The sequence below is a fragment of the Salmo trutta genome, chromosome 19 (genome assembly GCF_901001165.1).
Source record: "Salmo trutta chromosome 19, fSalTru1.1, whole genome shotgun sequence".
Classification (NCBI taxonomy): domain Eukaryota; kingdom Metazoa; phylum Chordata; class Actinopteri; order Salmoniformes; family Salmonidae; genus Salmo; species Salmo trutta.
This window is the reverse complement of record NC_042975.1, coordinates 20505837-20527452: the sequence shown is the minus strand read 5'-3', so window position 1 is coordinate 20527452 and position 21616 is coordinate 20505837. Positions and strand designations below refer to the sequence as shown.

General features: G+C 44.0%; 1 protein-coding gene across 2 annotated transcripts in view; it reads left to right on the top strand.

Moving 5' to 3' along the window:
* Positions 1 to 21616, top strand: part of LOC115154153 (galactosylgalactosylxylosylprotein 3-beta-glucuronosyltransferase 1) — a 57115-nt gene that overhangs the window by 33022 nt on the left and 2477 nt on the right. The window contains exons 1-5 of one of the 2 annotated variants that reach the window (XM_029700098.1): positions 4451 to 5153; positions 5916 to 6143; positions 18331 to 18473; positions 20351 to 20871; positions 21210 to 21506. In XM_029700098.1, coding sequence (XP_029555958.1) covers positions 18362 to 18473; positions 20351 to 20871; positions 21210 to 21506 — 930 coding nt within the window. In that variant the 5' untranslated portion in view covers positions 4451 to 5153; positions 5916 to 6143; positions 18331 to 18361. Of the gene's footprint in view, positions 1 to 4450; positions 5154 to 5915; positions 6144 to 18330; positions 18474 to 20350; positions 20872 to 21209; positions 21507 to 21616 lie in introns of those variants that run through there. The other variant, XM_029700096.1, reaches the window with a different exon arrangement.

The following is a 21616-nucleotide window of genomic DNA, read 5'->3' as shown; positions in this document are numbered from 1 at the left end:
CTTCAACTGGAAGCCAGTGGAGTGTGCGGAGGAGCGGGGTGACGTGAGAGAACCAGACGGGCTGCGGCGTTCTGGATGAGTTGTAGGGGTTTAATGGCACAGGCAGGGAGCCCCGCCAACAGCGAGTTGCAGTAATCCAGACGGGAGATGACAAGTGCCTGGATTAGGACCTGCGTGAGGCAGGGTCGTACTCTGCGAATGTTGTAGAGCATGAACCTACAGCATCGGGTCACCGCCTTGATGTTAGCGGAGAACGACAGGGTGTTGTCCACGGTCACGCCAAGGCTCTTAGCACTCTGGGAGGAGGACACAATGGAGTTGTCAACCGTGATTGCGAGATCATTGAACGGGCAGTCCTTCCCCGGGAGGAAGAGCAGCTCCGTCTTGCCGAGGTTCAGCTTCAGGTGGTGATCCGTCATCCACACTGATATGTCTGCCAGACATGCAGAGATGCGATTCGCCACCTGGTTATCAGAAGGGGGAAAGGAGAGGATTAATTGTGTGTCGTCTGCATAGCAATGATAGGAGAGACCATGTGAGGATATTACAGAGCCAAGTGACTTGGTGTATAGCGAGAATAGGAGAGGGCCTAGAACTGAGCCCTGGCGGACACCAGTGGTGAAAGCACGTGGTGCGGAGACGGATTCTCGCCACTCCACCTGGTAGGAGTGACCTGTCAGGTAGGACACAATCCAAGAGTGAGCTGCGCCGGAGATGCCCAACTTGGAGAGGGTGGAGAGGAGGATCTGATGGTTCACAGTATCAAAGGCAGCAGATAGGTCTAGAAGGATGAGAGCAGAGGAGAGAGAGTTAGCTTTAACAGTGCGGAGAGCCTCCGTGACACAGAGAAGAGCAGTCTCAGTTGAATGACCAGTCTTGAAACCTGACTGATTTGGATCAAGAAGGTCATTCTGAGAGAGATAACAAGAGAGCTGGCCAAGGACGGCACGCTCAAGAGTTTTGGAGAGAAAAGAAAGAAGGGATATTGGTCTGTAGTTGTTGACATCGGAGGGATCGAGTGTAGGTTTTTTCAGAAGGGGTGCAACTCTCGCTCTCTTGAAGATGGAAGGGACGTAGCCAGCGGTCAAGGATGAGTTGATGAGCGAGGTGAGGTAAGGGAGAAGGTCTCCGGAAATGGTCTGGAGAAGAGAGGAGGGGATAGGCAGGTTGTTGGGCGGACGGCCGTCACAAGTCGCAAGATTTCATCTGGAGAGAGAGGGGAGAAAGAGGTCAAAGCATAGGGTAGGGCAATGTGAGCAGGACCAGCGGTGTCGTTTGACTTAACAAACGAGGATCGGATGTCGTCAACCTTCTTTTCAAAATGGTTGACAAAGTCATCCGCAGAGAGGGAGGAGGGGGGGGAGGATTCAGGAGGGAGGAGAAGGTGGCAAAGGGCTTCCTAGGGTTAGAGGCAGATGCTTGGAATTTAGAGTGGTAGAAAGTGGCTTTAGCAGCAGAAACAGAAGAATAAAATGTGGAGAGGAGGGAGTGAAAAGATGCCAGGTCCGCAGGGAGGCTAGTTTTCCTTCATTTCCGCTCGGCTGCCCGGAGCCCTGTTCTGTGAGCTCGCAATGAGTCGTCAAGCCACGGAGCAGGAGGGGAGGACCGAGCCGGCCGGGAGGATAGGGGACATAGAGAGTCAAAGGATGCAGAAAGGGAGGAGAGGAGGGTTGAGGAGACAGAATCAGGAGATTGGTTGGAGAAGGATTGAGCAGAGGGAAGAGATGATAGGATGGAAGAGGAGAGAGTAGCAGGAGAGAGAGAGCGAAGGTTGCGACGGCGCAATACCATCTGAGTAGGGGCAGAGTGAGTAGTGTTGGAGGAGAGCGAGAGGGAAAAGGATACAAGGTAGTGGTCGGAGACTTGGAGGGGAGTTGCAGTGAGATTAGTAGAAGAACAGCATCTAGTAAAGATGAGGTCAAGCGTATTGCCTGCCTTGTGAGTAGGGGGGGACGGTGAGAGGGTGAGGTCAAAAGAGGAGAGGAGTGGATAGAAGGAGGCAGAGAGAAATGAGTCAAAGGTAGACATAGGGAGGTTAAAGTCACCCAAAATTGTGAGGGGTGAGCCATCCTCAGGAAAGGAACTTATCAAGGCGTCAAGCTCATTGATGAACTCTCCAAGGGAACCTGGAGGGCGATAAATGATAACGATGTTAAGCTTGAATGGGCTAGTGACTGTGACAGCATGGAATTCAAAGGAGGAGATAGACAGATGGGTCAGGGGAGAAAGAGAGAATGTCCACTTAAATCAGTTTTGGGAAAGCTACTTTGAAAATATAGTTTACCAAGCTACCAATTACTTCACACTGGAAGAAGTTGAGCTACAGTTAAGAAACCCTTAAGAGAAATATAGTTTGTTTAACTAAAGTTACTTAGAAAAGTAGTGTCTGATTGTCATAATACAAAGGTAAGAAACATGACTGCAAGAACACATCACTCGCTGGAGTCAGATGATAACAGTGCAGTGAGATCTGTGTAACAGTCAAAGAGTGAGTGCATCAAGTTAGTCCAGTGGTCAGGGAGAGAGACAATATTTTTACCATGTCAAATTTGCCAATATGTACTACACTACATGGCAAACAAGTTATGAACTACTGAAAAACACTACAAAGATTTAGATTTAGTTAAACTACCACCAAGCTACTGCAAAATAGAGTTCAATTGCTAGTTGAATTACAATTACTCCCCAACACTGGTTGGAATATAAAGCATCATTCAAGAGAAGACGTTCTGGCACAATGAGGTTAACAAAGCCTTTTTTGAATTAAATGAAATTATAACATTTGTCATTGATTTTATTATCTTTTGGGATGAGGAAATAAGACAGACTTGTCATTCAACAGGAGCCAACAGCCAAAATCAGATTTTGGAGTTTTTCAAGGATACCCTCCTCTCTGTCATCCTGTAATCTTATTTTGTGAGCTGCCTTCCATCATCTTCTGTCATGACCCTTAAAGTAAAATACCCTTACAAATATCTTCTTCAAAAACGGAGAATGAGAGGGGGTGCATGCCTTTTCAAGAAGTTGATGCTGTCTGTCTCACCTGTCCGGTACTAAAGAATTAATAGGTTGTGAGATTTCAAACATGTCATCAGTAGTTGTGTTTTTTTGTGACAAATTCTGAAGAAATCTGACAAATGTTTTCTTTGCTGAAGAGGTTATCGAGTCCAAAGCGTATACAGAATTTGACACAACATCATTCAATATAATCTTCACTGATGAACAATTTATCTTAAAATGTATAATTCACTCATTCTGGGTACTCTTTTATTTCACATTGCCATTTTAATACAGTAGCTTTGATCTCGACTGGTCTAGTCTGTCACAGGGCAGGGAGTTCCCGGACAGTTCCTCCTCATCCAAAACACCTGCTGCATGCACTCCTCAGAGAAACAACAGTATTCTAATCCCCATGCCAAAAGTATTTAGCTAATTTCCAGCTAAATTACTACTATCAGCATGTTCTTCCAATCCAATCTCGATCCAATTTAGAAATGTATCACTGTACTGCATCTAATATATTTGGTTAGAGCAGGGGTACGCAACCTTTTTTGGGCCACGGACCGGTTTAATATCAGACAATATTTTCACGGACCGGCCTTTAAGGTGTGGCGGTTAAATACACAAAATAAAATGATACAACCGGCATAAAAACTGTGGTATTTTTTCAATATAATAATAAACGTGAATCCACTGTGTACTCGTATGCAACTTTATTAGCAGCGTCCTCGTAACATCGCACCAACAACATAACATGAGTAACATCCTCTCTGCCCCCTAACACAGCGGTCCCCAACCCCCGGGCCGCGGACCGGTACCGGTCCGTGGGTCATTTGGTACCGGGCCGCAGAGAAAGAATAAATAACTTACATTATTTCCGTTTTATTTATTATCTGAGTCTGGACTATGTTTTATTTTGAAAAATGACCGGATTCCCTCTGTTACATCCGTCTATGACTCACTCTTGACGCTTGTCTCGGTCACGTGATACGTTGCCGCTAAAATTAAACCCACAAGCTAGCAAAATGAGTAAAAAAACAAACGTCTTTGGAAAGTTTCTTTGCGAAGTGGAAAAGGCCCAGTGAGGAGACTACGACTTCCAAGAAAAAGAAAGCTGCATTTAACAGACAATACCAGGAGTCCTACTTAAAATATGAATTTATCGCGACAGGTGATTCCCGCGCACCATAATATGTGGCGACCGGCTCTCTAATGAGTCAATGAAGCCTTCAAAACTGCTTCGCCACTTGGAGACCAAGCACCCTGCATTAAAAGACAAGCCTTCGGAGTATTTTGAGCAGCTTTGTGAGGAGATGAACGCGGAGCACAGACACCTTCTCTTATACACAGAAATAAGATGGTTATCCCGAGGGAGATCGCTGGCCAGAGTGTTTGAATTACGAGAGCCGCTGCAGAGATTTCTCTCAGAAAAAAAGTCCCCGCTGGCAGCACATTTCAGTGATGAGGAATGGGTCGCAAAACTCGCTTACTTGTGCGACATATTCAACCTGCTCAATGAACTCAATCGGTCACTTCAGGGGAAAATGACAACTGTCTTCAAGTTGGCAGATAAAGTAGCTGCATTTAAAGCCAAACTGGATTTGTGGGGACGGCGCGTGAACAGAGGTATATTTGACACGTTTCAAACATTCGCGGGGATTTTGGAAGAGACTGAGCCCGAACCTTCATTGTCCCAGCTGGTGCACGATCACCTGTCTTTGCTTTTAAAAGAGTTTGAGCGCTACTTCCCAACCACAAAAGACCCACGAACTGCCAAGGAATGGATCCGCGACCCATTTGTCAACAAACCAGGTGAATCCAGCATGTCTATGCAAGAAGATCAACTGCTGGAGATCGCAAATGACGGCGGCCTTAAAAGTATGTTCGAGACAACAACTCTGCCGGTGTTCTGGATTAAAGTCACGGCAGAATACCCTGAGATCGCCACAACAGCACTGAAAACCCTGTTGCCATTTCCGACATCCTATTTGTGTGAAGCGGGATTTTCTCCAGTGACAGCAACCAAAACAAAATTACGGAGTAGACTGGACATAAGCAACACACTTCGGGTGTCATTATCTCCCATTACCCCTAGATGGGACCGTCTCGTTGCAGAGAAACAAGCTCAGGGCTCCCACTGATTTAGCGTTATGGTGAGTTGTATTTTTCATGCACTTTATATTTGTTTTTGTGTTGTATCTTATTTTTAAGGCATGTTTAAACGTTACCATAGCGACCAGAGAGTGTTAGGGGGCAGAGAGGATGTTACTCATGTTATGTTGTTGGTGCGATGTTACGAGGACGCTGCTAATAAAGTTGCATACGAGTACACAGTGGATTCACGTTTATTATTATATTGAAAAAATACCACAGTTTTTATGCCGGTCGTATCATTTTATTTTGTGTATTTAACCGCCACACCTTAAAGGCCGGTCCATGAAAATATTGTCTGACATTAAACCGGTCCGTGGCCCAAAAAAGGTTGGGGACCGCTGCCCTAACACTCTGGTCGGGTTGGGGACCGCTGGGTTAGATGATTATTTTTACCATGTCAAATATGTGGCAGTTTGGGGGCTTTAGGAAGTCTGCTCAGAATGTGGCCCTTTCATAACGCTAGTCAGGAAATTAAAGCGAATGAAAAGAAATGACACAACTGTCTGTCTGACTATCCATGTGACTGCTGCTTGTACTGCATGAAAGACCTGAATGTTATGCATCACTCTCTTTGTTTTTCAATGCTTCATCCCTAAAATTCCGTTCAAATTCCGTTTTTTACGTGATTTATTCCATTGTCCCACCATGCCACCCCCCCCCCCCCCCCCCCCTCCTTCAGTCAGCTTTAAACAATCCCAGCCTTTGTTTCAGGAATGAGAAGCAGCATTCTTCCAGAGGGATGACCTCTTCTGTCTCCACAGGGGCTGGCATTGAGGAAGAGTACCCTGCTGCCCGTGGATCGAATACTCCCGCCCGAACGCACTGCTTGCTCAGACTCATAGCTCCTCAGTGGGACAATTCACTTTGTCTAGTTCACTGGAGTGAGAGGAGGAAGCTGACTTAATGGGTCCCGTCTGACACACTATAGCACCATCACCAGACACTACAGGATTTGCCTCCCTGAGAAGAGCAGCAGATCTAATGTCCTTGTGAGTATGTAAAGTCATTCATGTTTGAGTTGCTGTGGCATTTGATTTGCCTCTTATCTTGGAATCCGTCCTAATCTCAACCACAGGAAAATAATGACCACCATCAGAGTGTTGACACCAATTGGGATGTCTGTTCTAGAGATTCTATTTCTATGATCTCAATAAGTCAAGAATGTTTAACCTGCTGTCCAGGTTCAGGGACTGATCCAATTGGATTGACCTGAGAACTACATGTCATGTGGTAACTGCTGTATAGGTCTGTGGCACAAATAGGTAGTATTTATAATGATGATTCTGTAACTGCTTGGATGCCCGTGCAGACCACTCGTGGGAACACAGAGATTGGTTCCTACTGACCAGTGCAGTCAAAAATGTGATTTTCCTGTGTTTTATATATATTTCCATACTATGAGGTTGAAATGATACTGTGAAATTGTGATGCCCGTTTAGTGTAAGAGCTGTTTGAAAAGACTGCCTGAAATTGAACCTGTTTTGGTGGGAGGAAGTTTTGGCCTTCCATGGTGATATCACCATGCAGTAAATTAGTTAATGTACCAATAAGAAAGAGTTCCACATTTTTTCTCTAATAACAGAAGTTTTCCGTTTTCCCCTCCCCACTCAGACCATTCCCAAACAGTCCTATCAAAATTCTTGCTTGAGAAATTGCTCTTTGCTAAGCATCTATTTTTGTTTCTTTTTGACAATTTTAATTGAAAACAATCACAGTAATTATTGTATTTTATAATTGGCACTGATAACACTCCATGATATTGTGTCATGCTGTATGCATGCAAAAAATGTCTGCATCTGTATGTGCGCTCCACATATTAAAACCAATACTGTAAATTCCGGACTATAAGCTGCAACTTTTTTCCCAGCTTTGAACCTCGCGGCTTAAACAATGACGTGGCTAATATATGGATTTTTCCCGCTTGAAATTTTTTTTTCTCCAAAAAAACACATTCTGTGACGTGCTCAGTTTTTTGGCGGCATGAAGCTTTCATTAGACCAATGAAATTGCCGAACGGGTTAAGGTCAAACAACTTTTTTGTTTACTGTTTAGATTAAATGGAGCGCTCTCAAACTTCCCATCATTCTGATTACGGTAGCCATTTTGTCACCCTCATCATGGCAAAGACACGGAGAAATGCATATGATGCAGCTTTCAAGTTGAAGGCGATTGATCTGGCTGTTGGAAAAGGAAATAGAGCTGCTGCACGGGAGCTTGGTCTTAATGAGTCGATGATAAGACGTTGGAAACAGCAGCGTGAGGAATTGACTCAGTGCAAAAAGACAACTAAAGCTTACTGCTAATTTTTTATTTTTTGTTACAAGCCGTGTTTCGTTAAAGCCTATTTATTTTTGTTACAAGCCGTGTTTCGTTAAAGCCTATTTATTTTTGTTAAAAGTATTTATTTTTGTTACAAGCCGTGTTTCGTTAAAGCCTGTGTAAAGTTCATTTGTTTCAATGTACCGGTGGGCACCTGCGACTTATAGACATGTGCGGCTTATTTATGTTCAAAATCATATTTCTTTTTAAATTCAGTGGGTGCGGCTTATATTCAGGTGCGCTTAATAGTCCGGAAATTACGGTACATTAGTCTACTTTCTCTTTAACATTTAAAATGGACAACAATCCACTGTATTCCGTGCTGACATATTTATAACCTTAACCTAAAGCATCTTTCCTGTCCTACTCCCACCATGTGACGGCCGTTAATGCCGACAACATTGTGGATTTCCCCACTGAGACTGGAATTTAACACAAAAAGACCCCTGTCTGAGTGTTTTGATAGCTTCTGATATCTATTACAGTTGAAGTCAAAAGTTTACATACACTAAGGTTGGAGTCATTAAAACTCGTTTTTCAACCTCTCCACAAATTTCTTGTTAACAAACTATAGTTTTGGCAAGTCGGTTTGGACATCTACTTTGTGCATGACACACGTAAATTTCCCAAAAATTGTTTACAGACAGATTATTTCACTTATAATTCACTGTAACACAATTCCAGTGGGTCAGAAGTTTACATACACTAAGTTGACTGTGCCTTTAAACGGCTTGGAAAATTCCAGAAAATGATGTCATGGCTTTAGAAGCTTCTGATAGGCTAATTGACATCTTTTGAGTCAATTGGAGGTGTACCTGTGGATGTATTTCAAGGCCTACCTTCAAGGCCTACCTTTGCTTGACATCATGGAAAATCTAAAGAAATCAGCCAAGACCTCAGAAAAAAATGTAGACCTCCACAAGTCTGGTTCATCCTTGGGAGCAATTGCCAAATGCCTGAAGGTACCACGTTCATCTGTACAAAGAATAGTACGCAGGTATAAACACCACCTACGCGTCATACCGCTCAGGAAGGAGACGTGTTCTGTCTCCTAGAGATTAACATACTTTGGTGAGAAAAGTGCAAATCAATCCTAGAACCACAGGAAAGGACCTTGTGAAGATGCTGGAGGAAACGGGTACAAAATTATCTATATCCACAGTAAAACGAGTCCTATATCGACATAACCTGAGAGGCCGCTCGGCATGGAAGAAGGCACTGCTCCAAAACCACCATTAAAAACGGCAGACTACAGTTTGCAACTGCACATGGGGACAAAGATCGTACTTTTTGGACAAATGTCCTCTGGTCTGATGAAACGAAAATAGAAATGTTTGGCCATAATGACCATCGTTATGTTTGGAGGAAAAAGGGGGAGGCTTGCAAGTTGAACAACACCATCCCAACCGTGAAGTACGGGGGTGGCAGCATCATGTTGAGGGGGTGCTTTGCTGCAGGAGGGACTGGTGCACTTCACAAAATAGATTGCTTCATGAGGAAGGAAAATTATGTGGATATATTGAAGCAGCATCTCAAGACATCAGTCAGGAAGTTAAAGCTTGGTCGCAAATGGGTCTTCCAAATGGACAATGACCTGAAGCATACTTCCAAAGTTGTGGCAAAATGGCTTAAGGACAACAAAGTCAAGGTATTGGAGTGGCCATCACAAAGCCCTGACCTCAATCCTATAGAGAATGTGTGGGCAGAACTGAAAAAGTGTTTGCGAGCTTGGAGGCCAACAAACCTGACTCAGTTACACCAGTTCTGTCAGGAGGAATGGGACAAAATTCACCCAACTTGTTGTGGGAAGCTTGTGGAAGGCTACCCAAAATGTTTGACCCAAGTTAAACAATTTAAAGACAATGCTACCAAATACTAATTGAGTGTATGTTTACTTCTGACCCACTGGGAATGTGATTAAAGAAATAAAAGCTGAAATAAATCATTCTCTCTAGTATTATTCTGACATTTACATTCTTAAAATAAAGTGGTGATCCTAACTGACCTAAGACAGGGAATTTTTACTAGGATTAAATGTCAGGAATTGTGAAAAACTGAGTTGAAATGTATTTGACTAAGGTGTATGTAAACTTCCGACTTCAACTGTATATATAGTTTAGGTGAACTGGTGCTGTTCATTAAATAGATGACAAGGAGCTTTCCATCTTAAGTGCTAAATGAGCCCCCTTTCCTTTCCCTCCTGTTAAACCTTGAATAGACAAAAATGTGCATTTCATGCTGCCCGTGATCAAATTAAGAGAGTACATCTGTACTTTGTCTTGACTTGATGGATTGGCTCTATTTCAATTTGAAGCTTTAAAAAAAATGGGTGTAGTATTAAGGTCCTAGCTTAGCTTCCAGATTTTTTACATATAACAATGTTGTTGTAGTCTAGACTTCAGTTTGATGAGATTGAGCTGCACAACATGAATGCATTCATGATCAGGATACATTCATCAGCAAGATGTGCCTTTTGGTTCCTCAATCTACAATCCACCACAGGAGGTTGGTGGCATCTTAAATGGGGAGAATGGGCTCGTGGTATTGACTGGAGCGGAATAAGTGAATGGTATCAAATAAATAAAACACATTTTCCAGGTGTTTGATTCCATTCCATTTGCTCCGTTCCGCCCATTATTATGAGCCGTTTCCCCTCAGCAGTCTCCTGTGCAATCCACCCATATTGTATACCGGTAATATACATGAACTCAAGGTTGTGGGGAATGTCTCCATTAACAATATGGTAATGGTTTATTCATATTTAATGTATTTTTTTTGCCCGGTGTCCTATTGTCTTACTGCCAGGTGTCCTACTGTACCACAACCATTGTCGATGGCAATTTGACTTTACAGCCATCCTATTGACTTTGTGGCTGAGAGCCTGTATAGTATTGCCACAAGCCGCTCACAGCAGAGGCAATATGGCTGCCTTGATAAGTGTCCGCATTTGATTATTAAAAGCCGACTGAACCACCCGCATGGTCCAACCAGAGTTTATGGGTGGCCTGCTTACTGTAACCGGGCCATTCCCACATGTAACAAGGCCAACCCCAATGGTTTCCATTAGTAATGATCCCTGCTTCCTCCAGTGTGGTTTATGGTTGGTCCTTGTCCAGCTCCTTCACGGTGTGTGTGTGTGTGCGTGTTTGTGCGTGTGCCCATGCGTGCGAGGCTCTTCGTGATGTCTCTGTCACCATGGAGCACGCAGTGAGACTTGCTGACAGTCCCCCAAATCTATGGCATTCAGAGGACAAACTCCAGAACTGCCAAGCATTTGAAAAAGTGGCCTGACTGTTATATCTACAGTACCTATCAGTTAGATTCAGTTTGTACATCTACCATATCTAGGCATCACAATGCTGAAAAGGGTGTAACTATTAATTGACATCACTAGTAAGCACATAAGAGGTAGTGAGCATTTACAAACATCAATACAGTACGTTTAACGAGGGAGTAACAATAAAAAAAGTAAGTTGGTTTGTTATCAGATAAATCAGATACTGTAAGTGTTGTGTGTTGGGGGGTTTTCTCATTCCATCACAATGTCCTCGGAGAGGGGTTTTGTATTGTGTGGTGTGCTTTGATATTATTCTGTCACTCAGAAAAGCTTTGCATGTAAAACAAGCCGAGTTCACATCATGAATATAAACATTTAATATATCTACACTGGGTTGGCTCTGCTTGTCTGGCTTTTTAAGCTCAAGTTTGTTTGCAGATTTGAATAATAGCCCTGTTATGACCTGTGGCTATATTATTCCAGTATGATACACTTTATAGTCCATTCACGCCTTAAAATACTGACACAAGAGAAAACACTTGTTGTTGTTGTTCCTCTTTTCATTCCTGTTTAGTGAGGAAGAGCAAGGTCATGGTTTTGTCTTGACTCAGTCCAATCACATAATGACATCCATGGTATGTGCTTTGCTTACCACGCAAAATGGAGTCTGTAAACAAAAATAAGTACTTGAGAATCCCCCTGCACCTCTTCTGAGGTCAGGCAGGCAGGCGGGCAGCTTTTCTAGATGTAGCAGATGTGAAGTTACAGACCAGGGTCCTCATTAACAAGATGAGTGTACATGCTGTTACTAATTGTACAGTGGAAGCTGGATCAGGTAGGAAGTGAAAAATTGGCCTCCCTTGTAAATTTGTGGAAATTATAATGATTAAATTACAGGCCTCTCTCATCTTTTTAAGTGGGAGAACTTGAACAATTGGTGGCTGACTAAATACTTTTTTGCCCCACCGTATCCTACCTAGCCGAATAGACAGTCTCTGAGCCCAATACACTATCTCTCTGTTCCCTTTTATATTGATGCATTTAAATGTGTTTAATTCTGAAATGTGTTAATCGTGCTTTTGGGGAGCCAAGAGATCAGCATTTGTGTTTGTCATCCTTTCAACCAAAACAGTCGGTTGGTTGGTTGGTTTGCACGTGAGTAGCGCTGGACAGAATGAGGCAGAATAATTTCCTTAAACCCACAGAAATTATTTTAAGTCAAACATACTTGTGGATTTAAAGGGATCGTTCACCCAAATTACTATTGTTTCCTTACATAATATATCCCTTTAATTTGAAACAAACCAGATTATACTACTAGATTGAAGTCAAAGTGTAATACCTTAAGCCGACAGTACTGTAAAGTTTGCTAAAATGAGATCTCCCCGCAGATTTCACATCATGAATCATGATCTAAGAAACACCTGGCATTTCTATGCTTACAGCTCTGTATAATTCCTCATTTTCAGATTTAGGGTTTACTGTCTTCCCCATTTATCCTTCCAGCAGCTGCCAATAGTATAAGTAGTCAACTGAAACTAGGTAATCTGCACAGAGAGGGAAGTACTAATGCCTTGAACCTGCACAATAACGATTTAAACATCAGATGTCATTCAAAAACCTAGGAATACAACCAAGTTATGCTTTCTCAGATCATTAGCAGTAGGAGCTATTCTTTATATGTAGTGTTCCAGCTTGCTTTTTTTATAAGGCAGAAAGAAATGAAAGCTTGCAGCCGTCTCTGACATATTTTGTAGTGTGCAATGGCTTTGAAGGGGCAGCAGGTTCCTTTGCAAATGCTTTATCTCTGCAGAACCCGTCTGGGAGCTATAGCAGAACCTCAATGGAGGGTTAGCATGTGGTGAATTCAAACAGAATTAACATTGCCGCAATGGACGCCCGTTAGATGGCAGCTGGCTCCACCACAGGTCAACCCATCCATCTATGAACTGGATAAATCTAGCCCTTTTGAAAAGTGGAGAATCACTGTCACTGATTCTTTAGGTTCAACACTTTTATAATTAAGCCATGGTTCAGAAAGGCGTGTGCTAGCCCACACCAAGCCTACACCAGCCCAACACAAGCTAGCCCACAGCAATCCCACATCAGCCCAGCCCAGCAAAGGCACATTGGCCCAATGTTGGCAGCCTACATGGGGACAACATTTGTGCCAATGTGGGCATGTTTTCTGGGAAGCAAAATGATGGGGCTGCCATTGGGCTAAAACACAAATTCAGGATTGTGGCTTTAATTTAAAAAAATCCATATTCAGAGCTTAGATCATTTGTATTTTAATTCAGTCTGCAATGTAAACGGTTAAACTTAACAAAGGGAAATAAATATATACAGTGCCTTCAAAAAGCATTCAGACCCCTTTACTTTTACCTCGTTGTTACGTTAGAGCCTTATTCTCAAATTAATTAAATAGTATTCTTCTACACACTATCCCATAATGATGAAGCAAAAACTGCTTTTTAGACATTTTGAAATATCACATTTACATAAGTATTCAGACCCTTTACTCTACTCAGTACTTTATCGAACACCTTTGGACGCGATTACAGCAAAGAGTCTTCTTGGGTATGACGCTACAAGCTTGGCAAACCTGTATTTGGGGAGTTTCTCCCATTCTTCTATGCAGATCCTCTCAAGATCTGTCAGGTTGGATCGGGAGCGTTGCTGCACAGCTATTTTCAGGTCTCTCCACAGATGTTCGATTGGGTTCAAGTCCGGGCTCTGGCTGGGCCATTCAAGGACATTCAGAGATTTGTCCCGAAGCCACTCCTGCATTGTCTTGGCTGTGTGCTTAGGGTAATTGTCCTGTTGAAAGGTGAACCTTCGCCCCAGTCTGAGGTCCTGAGCATTCTGGAGTAGGTTGTCATCAAGGATCTCTCTGTACTTTGCTCCGTTCATCTTTGCCTCGATCCGGACTAGTCTCCCAGTCCCTGAAAAACATCCCCACAGCATGATGCTGCCACCACCATGCTTCACCATAGGGAAAGTGCCAGGTTTCCTCCAGACGTGACGCTTGGAATTCAGGCCAAATTAGTTTAATCTTGGTTTCATCAGACCAGAGAATCTTGTTTCTCATAGTCTTAGAATATTTAGGTGCCTTTTGGCAAACTCCTAGCAGGCTATCATGTGCCTTTTACTGAGGAGTGGCTTCCGTCTGACCACCCTACCACAAAGGCTTGATTAGTGGTGCTGCAGAGACGGTTGTCCTTCTGGAAGGTTCTCCCATGTCCAAAGAGGAACTCTAGAGCTCTGTCAGAGTGACCATCGGGTTCTTGGTCACCTCCCTGACCAAGGCCCTTCTCCCCCAATTGCTCAGTTTAGAAAGAGCTTTGGTGGTTACAAACTTATTCCATTTAAGAATGATTGAGGCCACTGTGTTCTTGGGGACCTTCAATGCTGTAGACATTTTTTGGTACCCTTCCCCAGATCTGTGCCTCGACACAATCCTGTCTCGGAGCTCTACAGACAGTTCCTTCGACCTCATGGCTTGGTTTTTGCTCTGACATGCACTGTCAACTGTGGGACCTTAAATAGATAAGTGTGTGCCTTTCCAAATCATGTCCAATCAATAGATTTTACCACAGGTGGACTTCATTAAAGTTGTAGAAATATCTCAAGGATGTTCAATGGAAACAAGATGTACCTGAGCTCAATTTCAGGTGTCATAGCAAAGGATCTGAATACTTACGTAAATAAAGTATATCTGTTTTTAATTTTTAATACATTTGCAAACATTTCTTAAAAGCTGTTTTTGCTTTGTCATTATGGGGTATTGTGTGTAGATTGCTGAGGATTTCTAAATAACTTCACAGATCTTCATTTTGAAGGGTTTAAACACTGTTTCCCATGCTTGTTTAATGAACCATAAACAATGAATGAACATGCACCTGTGGAACGGTCGTTAAGACACTAACATCTTACAGACGGTAGGCAATTGAGGTCACAGTTATGAAAACTTAGGACACTAAAGAGGCCTTTCTACTGACTCTGAAAAACATGCGAGAATGTGCCTTAGGCATGCTGCAAGGAGGCATGAGGACTGCAGATGAGGCCAGGGCAATAAATTGCAATGTAAGTACTGTGAGACGCCTAAGACAGCACTACAGGGAGACAGGACGGACAGCTGATCGTCCTCGCTGTGGCAGACCATGTGTAACAACACCTGCACAGGATCGGTACATCCGAACATCACACCTGCGGGACAGGTACAGGATGGCAACAACAACTGCCCGAGTTACACCAGGAACGCACAATCCCTCCATCAGTGCTCAGACTGTCCGCAATAGGTTGAGAGAGGCTGGACTGAGGGCTTGTAGGCCTGTTGTAAGGCAGGTCCTCACCAGACGTCACCAGCAACAACGTCATCTATGAGCACAAACCCACCGTCGCTGGACCAGACAGGACTGGCAAAAAGTGCTCTTCACTGACGAGTCGCGGTTTTATCTCACCAGGGGTGATGGTCAATTCGCATTTATCGTCAAAGGAATGAGCATTACACCGATGCCTGTACTCTGGAGCGGGATCAATTTGGAGGTGGAGGGTCCATCATGGTGTGGAGCGGTATGTCACAGCATCATCGGACTGATGTTGTTGTCATTGCAGGCAATCTCAACGCTGTACCTTACAGGGAAGACATCTTCCTCCCTCATGTGGTACCCTTCCTGCAGGCTCATCCTGACATGACCCGCCAGCATATAGCCCTTGGTTCACTCCCAACCTGACTGCCCTCGACCAGCACAAAAACATCCTGTGGCGTACTGCACTAGCATCGAGTAGTCCCCACGATATGCAACTTTTCAGGGAAGTCAGGAACCAATACACACAGTCAGTTAGGAGAGCAAAGGCTAGCTTTTTCATACAGAAATTTGCATCCTGTAGCTCTAACTCAAAGTTTTGGGACACTGTAAAGTCCATGGAGAATAAGACCACCTCCTCCCAGTTCCCCACTGCACTGAGGCTCGGAAACACTGTCACTACCGATAAATCCACGGTAATCGAGAATATCAATAAGCATTTCTCTACGGCTGGCCATGCTTTCCTCCTGGCTTCCCCGGCCAACAGCTCTGCACCCTTGTAGCTACTTGCCCAAACCTCCCCAGCTTCTCCTTCACCCAAATCCAGATAGCAGATGTTCTGAAAGCGCTGCAAAACCTGGACCCGTACAAATCAGCTGGGCTAGACAATCTGGACCCTCTCTTTTTAAGATTATCTGCCGCCATTGTTGCAACCCCTATTACTAGTCTGTTCTACCTCTTTCGTATCGTCCGAGATTCCTAAAGATTGGAAAGCTGCCGCGGACATCCCCCTCTTCAAAGGGGGTGGCACTCTAGACCCAAACTGTTACAGACCTATATCCATCCTGCCCTGCCTTTCAAAAGTCTTCGAAAGCCAAGTTAACAAACAGATCACTGACCATTTCGAATCCCACCGTACCTTCTCTGCTGTGCATTCCAGTTTCCGAGCTGGTCACGGGTGCACCTCAGCCACATTCAAGGTACTAAATGATATCATAACCGCCATCGATAAAAGACAGTGTTGGCAAGCCGACTTCATCGACCTGGCCAAGGCTTTTGACTCTGTCAATCACCGTATTCTTATCGGCAGACTTAACAGCCTTGGTTTCTCAAATGACTGCCTCGCCTGGTTCACCAACTACTTCTCAGATAGAGTTCAGTGTGTCAAATCGGAGGGCCTGTTGTCCGGACCTCTGGCAGTCTCTATGGGGGTGCCACAGGGTTAAATTCTCGGGCTGACTCTTTTCTCTGTATATATCAACGATGTCGCCCTTGCTGCTGGTGATTCCTTGATCTACTTCTACACAGACGACACCATTCTGTGTAGATCTGGCCCTTATTTGGACACTGTTAACAAGCCTCCAAACAAGCTTCAGTGCCATACAACACTCCTTCCATGGCCTCCAACTGCTCTTAAACGCTAGTAAAACTAAATGCATGCTTTTCAACCAATCGCTGCCCGCACCCGCCCGCCTGACTAGCATCACTACTCTGGACGGTTCTGACTTAGAATATGTGGACAACTACAAATACCTAGGTGCCTGGCTAGACTGTAAACTCTCCTTCCAGACTCATATTAAGCATCTCCAATCCAAAATTAAATTTAGAATCGGCTTCCTATTTCGTTCCTCGACTTCGGCGATGTAATTTACAAAATAGCCTCCAACACGCTTTTCATAAAACTGGATGCAGTCTATCACAGTGCCATCTGTTTTGTCACCAAAGCCCCATATACCACCTACCACTGCAACCTGTATGCTCTCATCGACTGGCCCTCGCTACATATTCGTCGCCAGACCCACTGGCTCCAGGTCATCTATAAGTCTTTGCTAGGTAATGCTCCACCTTATCTCAGCCCACTGGTCACCATAACAACACCCACCCATAGCACGCGCTCCAGCAGGTATATCTCACTGGTCATTCCCAAAGCCAACACCTACTTTGGCCGCCTTTCCTTACAGTTCTCTGGAACGAATTGCAAAAATTGCTGAAGTTGGAGACTTATATCTCCCTCACTAACTTTAAGCATCAGCTATCTGAGCAGCTCATCGATCGCTGCAGCTGTACACAGCCCATCTGTAAATAGCCCATCCAACTACCTACCTCATCCCCATATTGTTTTTTATTTACTTTTTTTTGCTCTTTTGCACACCAGTATTTCTCCTTGCACATCATCATCTGCACATCTATCACTCCAGTCTTAATTTGCTAAATTGTAATTACTTCACTACTATGGCCCATTTACTGCCTTACCTCATTACGCCATTTGCACACACTGCATATAGATTTTTCTATTGTGTTATTGACTGTACTTTTGTTTATCCCACGTGTAACTCTGTGTTGTTGTTATTTGTCACACTGCTTTGCTTTATCTTGGCCAGGTCGCAGTTGTAAATGAGAACTTGTTCTCAACTGGCCTACCTGATTAAATAAAGGTGAAATAAAAATGTTAAAAAATTATTATAAAAAATGACAATGCCACCAGCCATACTGCTCGTCCATGCAGTCCATGAGGAGGAGATGCACTGCAGTTCTTAATGCAGCTGGTGGCCACACCAGATACTGACTGTTACTTTTGATTTTGACCCCCCCGTTGTTCAAGGACACATTATTCCATTTCTGTTAGTCACATGTCTGTGGAACTTCTTCAGTTTATGTCTCAGTTGTTGAATCTTGTTATGTTCATACAAATATTTACACATCTTAATAAGTTTACTGAAAATAAACGCAGTTGACAGTGAGAGGACGTTTATTTTTTTGCTGAGTTTATATATTCTGATGACAAGTTAAGAGGCTTGCAAGGAGTATGAGCACATGAATCATGCAGTTACTGGCAGTTTAACCACGGCTTACAGCCCTACCTCTTAGCCTTAGCAGGTCAATTGGCTAACAATAATCATTGCATGTCAAAACAGAGGAAAACGACATGTTAACATGTCTGTAAGTAGACTGTTATTGTGTTGCCAATATCAAAATGATACTTCCAGAGGGAACTGTAAAAGTGTAAAGGAGACTAAGCACATAACACTCCCCATCTGTTGTGTGTTGCAGGTAATGACGTGGCTTAGGTTTGACCTCGGAGATGCCGAAGAGACGAGACATTCTGGCCATCGTGTTGATCGTGTTGCCTTGGACGCTACTCATCACTGTTTGGCATCAGAGTGCCATCAACCCCTTGCTAGATGCTCGAAAGGGTAAAAGTCGTTCCTGCATTTACCTAGGGGGGGTTTCATGGTTAGTCTCTCTAGTAAAGGAAAAAATTGTGCTTATTTTGGGATGCTCCTCTTTGTATAGTACACTTTAGAGACATGATTAAAAATAACAACATCTACACATGTCCCTGATTTTACAGCTGAATTTTTGGCATTTTCCCCCACTTAACATTTTATCAGAATATGCTTCATTCTCTATTGCAAGACTTTTAAGACAATGGGGATATGTTTTTGTTCATAATGATCTGAAAATCTCACCATTGTGTGAAGGAAAATTGTAATTTTGTGAGACCGTGGCATGAGGTTGCTATCAATTTGAGCTCTATCAGTACAACATGTATGGTCTGCAGAATTGAATTGCATTATATAAAAAGTATGTGGACACCCTTTCAAATGAGTGGATTCAGCTATTTCAGCTACACCGTTGCTGGCAGGTGTATAAAATCGAGCACACAGCCATGCAATCTCCATAGACAAACATTGGCAATAGAATGGCCTTACTGAACAGCCCCACCATGGCACCGTCATAGGATGCCACCTTTCCAACAAGTCAGTTCGTCAAATTTCTGCCCTGCTAGAGCTGTCCCGGTCAACTGCAAGTACTGTTATTGTGAAGTGGAAACATCTAGGAGCGACAACGGCTCAGCCGCGAAGTGGTAGGCCACACAAGCTCACAGAATGGGAGTGCATAAAAATGTGTCCTCTTTTACAATACTTACTACCGAGTTCCAAACTGCCTCTGGAAGCAACGTCAGCACAAGAAATGGGTTTCCATGGCCCGAGCAGCCTTACATAAGACTATGATCACCATGCGCTATTCCAAACATTGGCTTGAGTGGTGTAAACATCGCCGCCATTGGACACTGGAGCAGTGGAAACACGTTCTCTGGAGGGATGAATCACGCTTCACCATCTGGCAGTCCGATGAACGAATCTGGGTTTGGCGTATGGCAGGAGAACGCTACCTGCCCCAAAGCATAGTGCCAACTGTAAAGTTTGGTGGAGGGGGAATAATGGCCTGGGGCTGTTTTTGATAGGCCCCTTAGTTCCAGTGAAGCAAAATATTATCGCTACAGCCTACAATGACATTCTAGACAATTTGGTCCTTTCAACTTTGTGGCAACAGTTTGGGGAAGACCCTTTCCTGTTTCAGCATGACAATGCTCCCATGCACAAAATGAGGTCCATACAAAAATGTTTTGTCGAGATCAGTGTGGAATAATTGTCTGGCCTGTACAGAGCCCTGACCTCAACTCCATCGACCACCTTTGGGATGAATTGGAATGCCGACTGCGAGGCAGGCCTAATCGCCCAACATCAGTGCCAACCTCACTAATGCGCTTGTGGCTGAATTTGAAGCAAATCCCACAGCAAATGTTCCAACATCTATTGGAAAGCCTTCCCCCAAGAGTGGAGGCTGTTATAGCAGCAAAGGGGGGTGGTAACTCCATATTAATGCCCAGGATTTTGGAATGAAATGTTCGACAAGCAGGTGTCTACATACTTTTGGTCATGTAGTGTATTTCTCTATTCGGATTCACACCTTAAACTGACTCATATTAGTCTGACAACTATTTCATTCCTTTATAAGTTAGTGATGAGTATATTATATTTATCACAAGGAGATTACATGTCTCGCAAAAGAGCATGGCATTAGATTTCAGAATGATACGTTTGTTCAAACCTTTTGAATAAAATTTACTCCATAACATATGGCTAAGTCCAACTGTACAACTATTTGCACAACTAGATGTTGCCTTACTCTCTACGAAGGTCATCTTTCTGGAAACGTACAGTTCCTAAACAGTCTATAATTGTTTATTATACCAACAACACCAGCTTTCATTCCCTTCTCCTAGATGACAGACATGAGAGTCGGCGAGACTCCCGGAACACCTTCACCCTCAAGAAGCCCTGCTCCTCTGAGAACAACAAGGACATTGTGGAGGTGGTACACACCGAATATGTCTACAGCCGCCCGCCGCCCTGGTCTGATGTCCTCCCCACCCTCCACGTTGTCACCCCAACCTACAGCCGGCCGGTCCAGAAGGCAGAGCTGACACGTCTGGCCAACACCTTCCTCCACGTGCCTAACCTGCACTGGATCCTGGTGGAGGACTCCCAGCGACGAACCCCGCTGGTCACCAGGCTTCTCCGGGAAACAAGCCTGAACTACACTCACCTCAACGTGGAGACACCCAGGAACTATAAGCTGCGTGGGGACACGAGGGACCCCAGGATACCCCGGGGAACCATGCAGAGGAACCTGGCCCTGCGCTGGCTCCGAGAGACCTTCAGCTCCAACATTAGACACAGCCAGCCAGGTATCGTCTACTTTGCAGATGATGACAACACCTACAGTCTGGAGCTGTTTGAGGAGGTGAGTGGAACAGGGAGAGATGTTGTGCAGTACAGAGTTGTTTCCTCTTGAGTTACCAAAATAGGCTACATTTTTGGCTTCAGTGCACACTAACTGTGTAATGACATAAAGAACATGAATCCTTACAGTATTCCATTAGGTAAATGCACAGCCTAAAAACATAGGCATCACTTGACACCTGCCTATTTGTGCATGATAAAATAAATTAATATAATATACTGGAAATCAATACTTATTGATCACATAGTAATCCTTCTCCAACCAATGGCTCAACCATATAATTACATATAGAATACAAATCTCTATGGGAACAAACCTCTCTCCTTCTTCTAATGTAGATGCGTTCAACGAGGAAGGTGTCGGTGTGGCCTGTAGCCTTTGTGGGCGGCCTGCGCTACGAGTCCCCTAAGGTCAACACCCTGGGCAAGGTGTATGGATGGAAGACTGTGTTTGACCCCCACCGACCCTTTGCCATAGACATGGCTGGGTTTGCGGTGAACCTCCGCCTCATTCTCTTTAAACCTCAGGCCTACTTCAAGCTGCGGGGAGTCAAGGGAGGATACCAGGAGAGCAGCTTACTGCGGGAGCTGGTCACCCTCAGCGACCTGGAGCCCAAGGCTGCTAATTGCACTAAGGTGAGGATCTGATAGTTGTGCTGTGTGGCTCAGTTGATAGAGCATGGTGCTTGCAACACTATGGTTGTGGGTTTGATTCCACCCATAAGAAAATATATCCACTCACTACT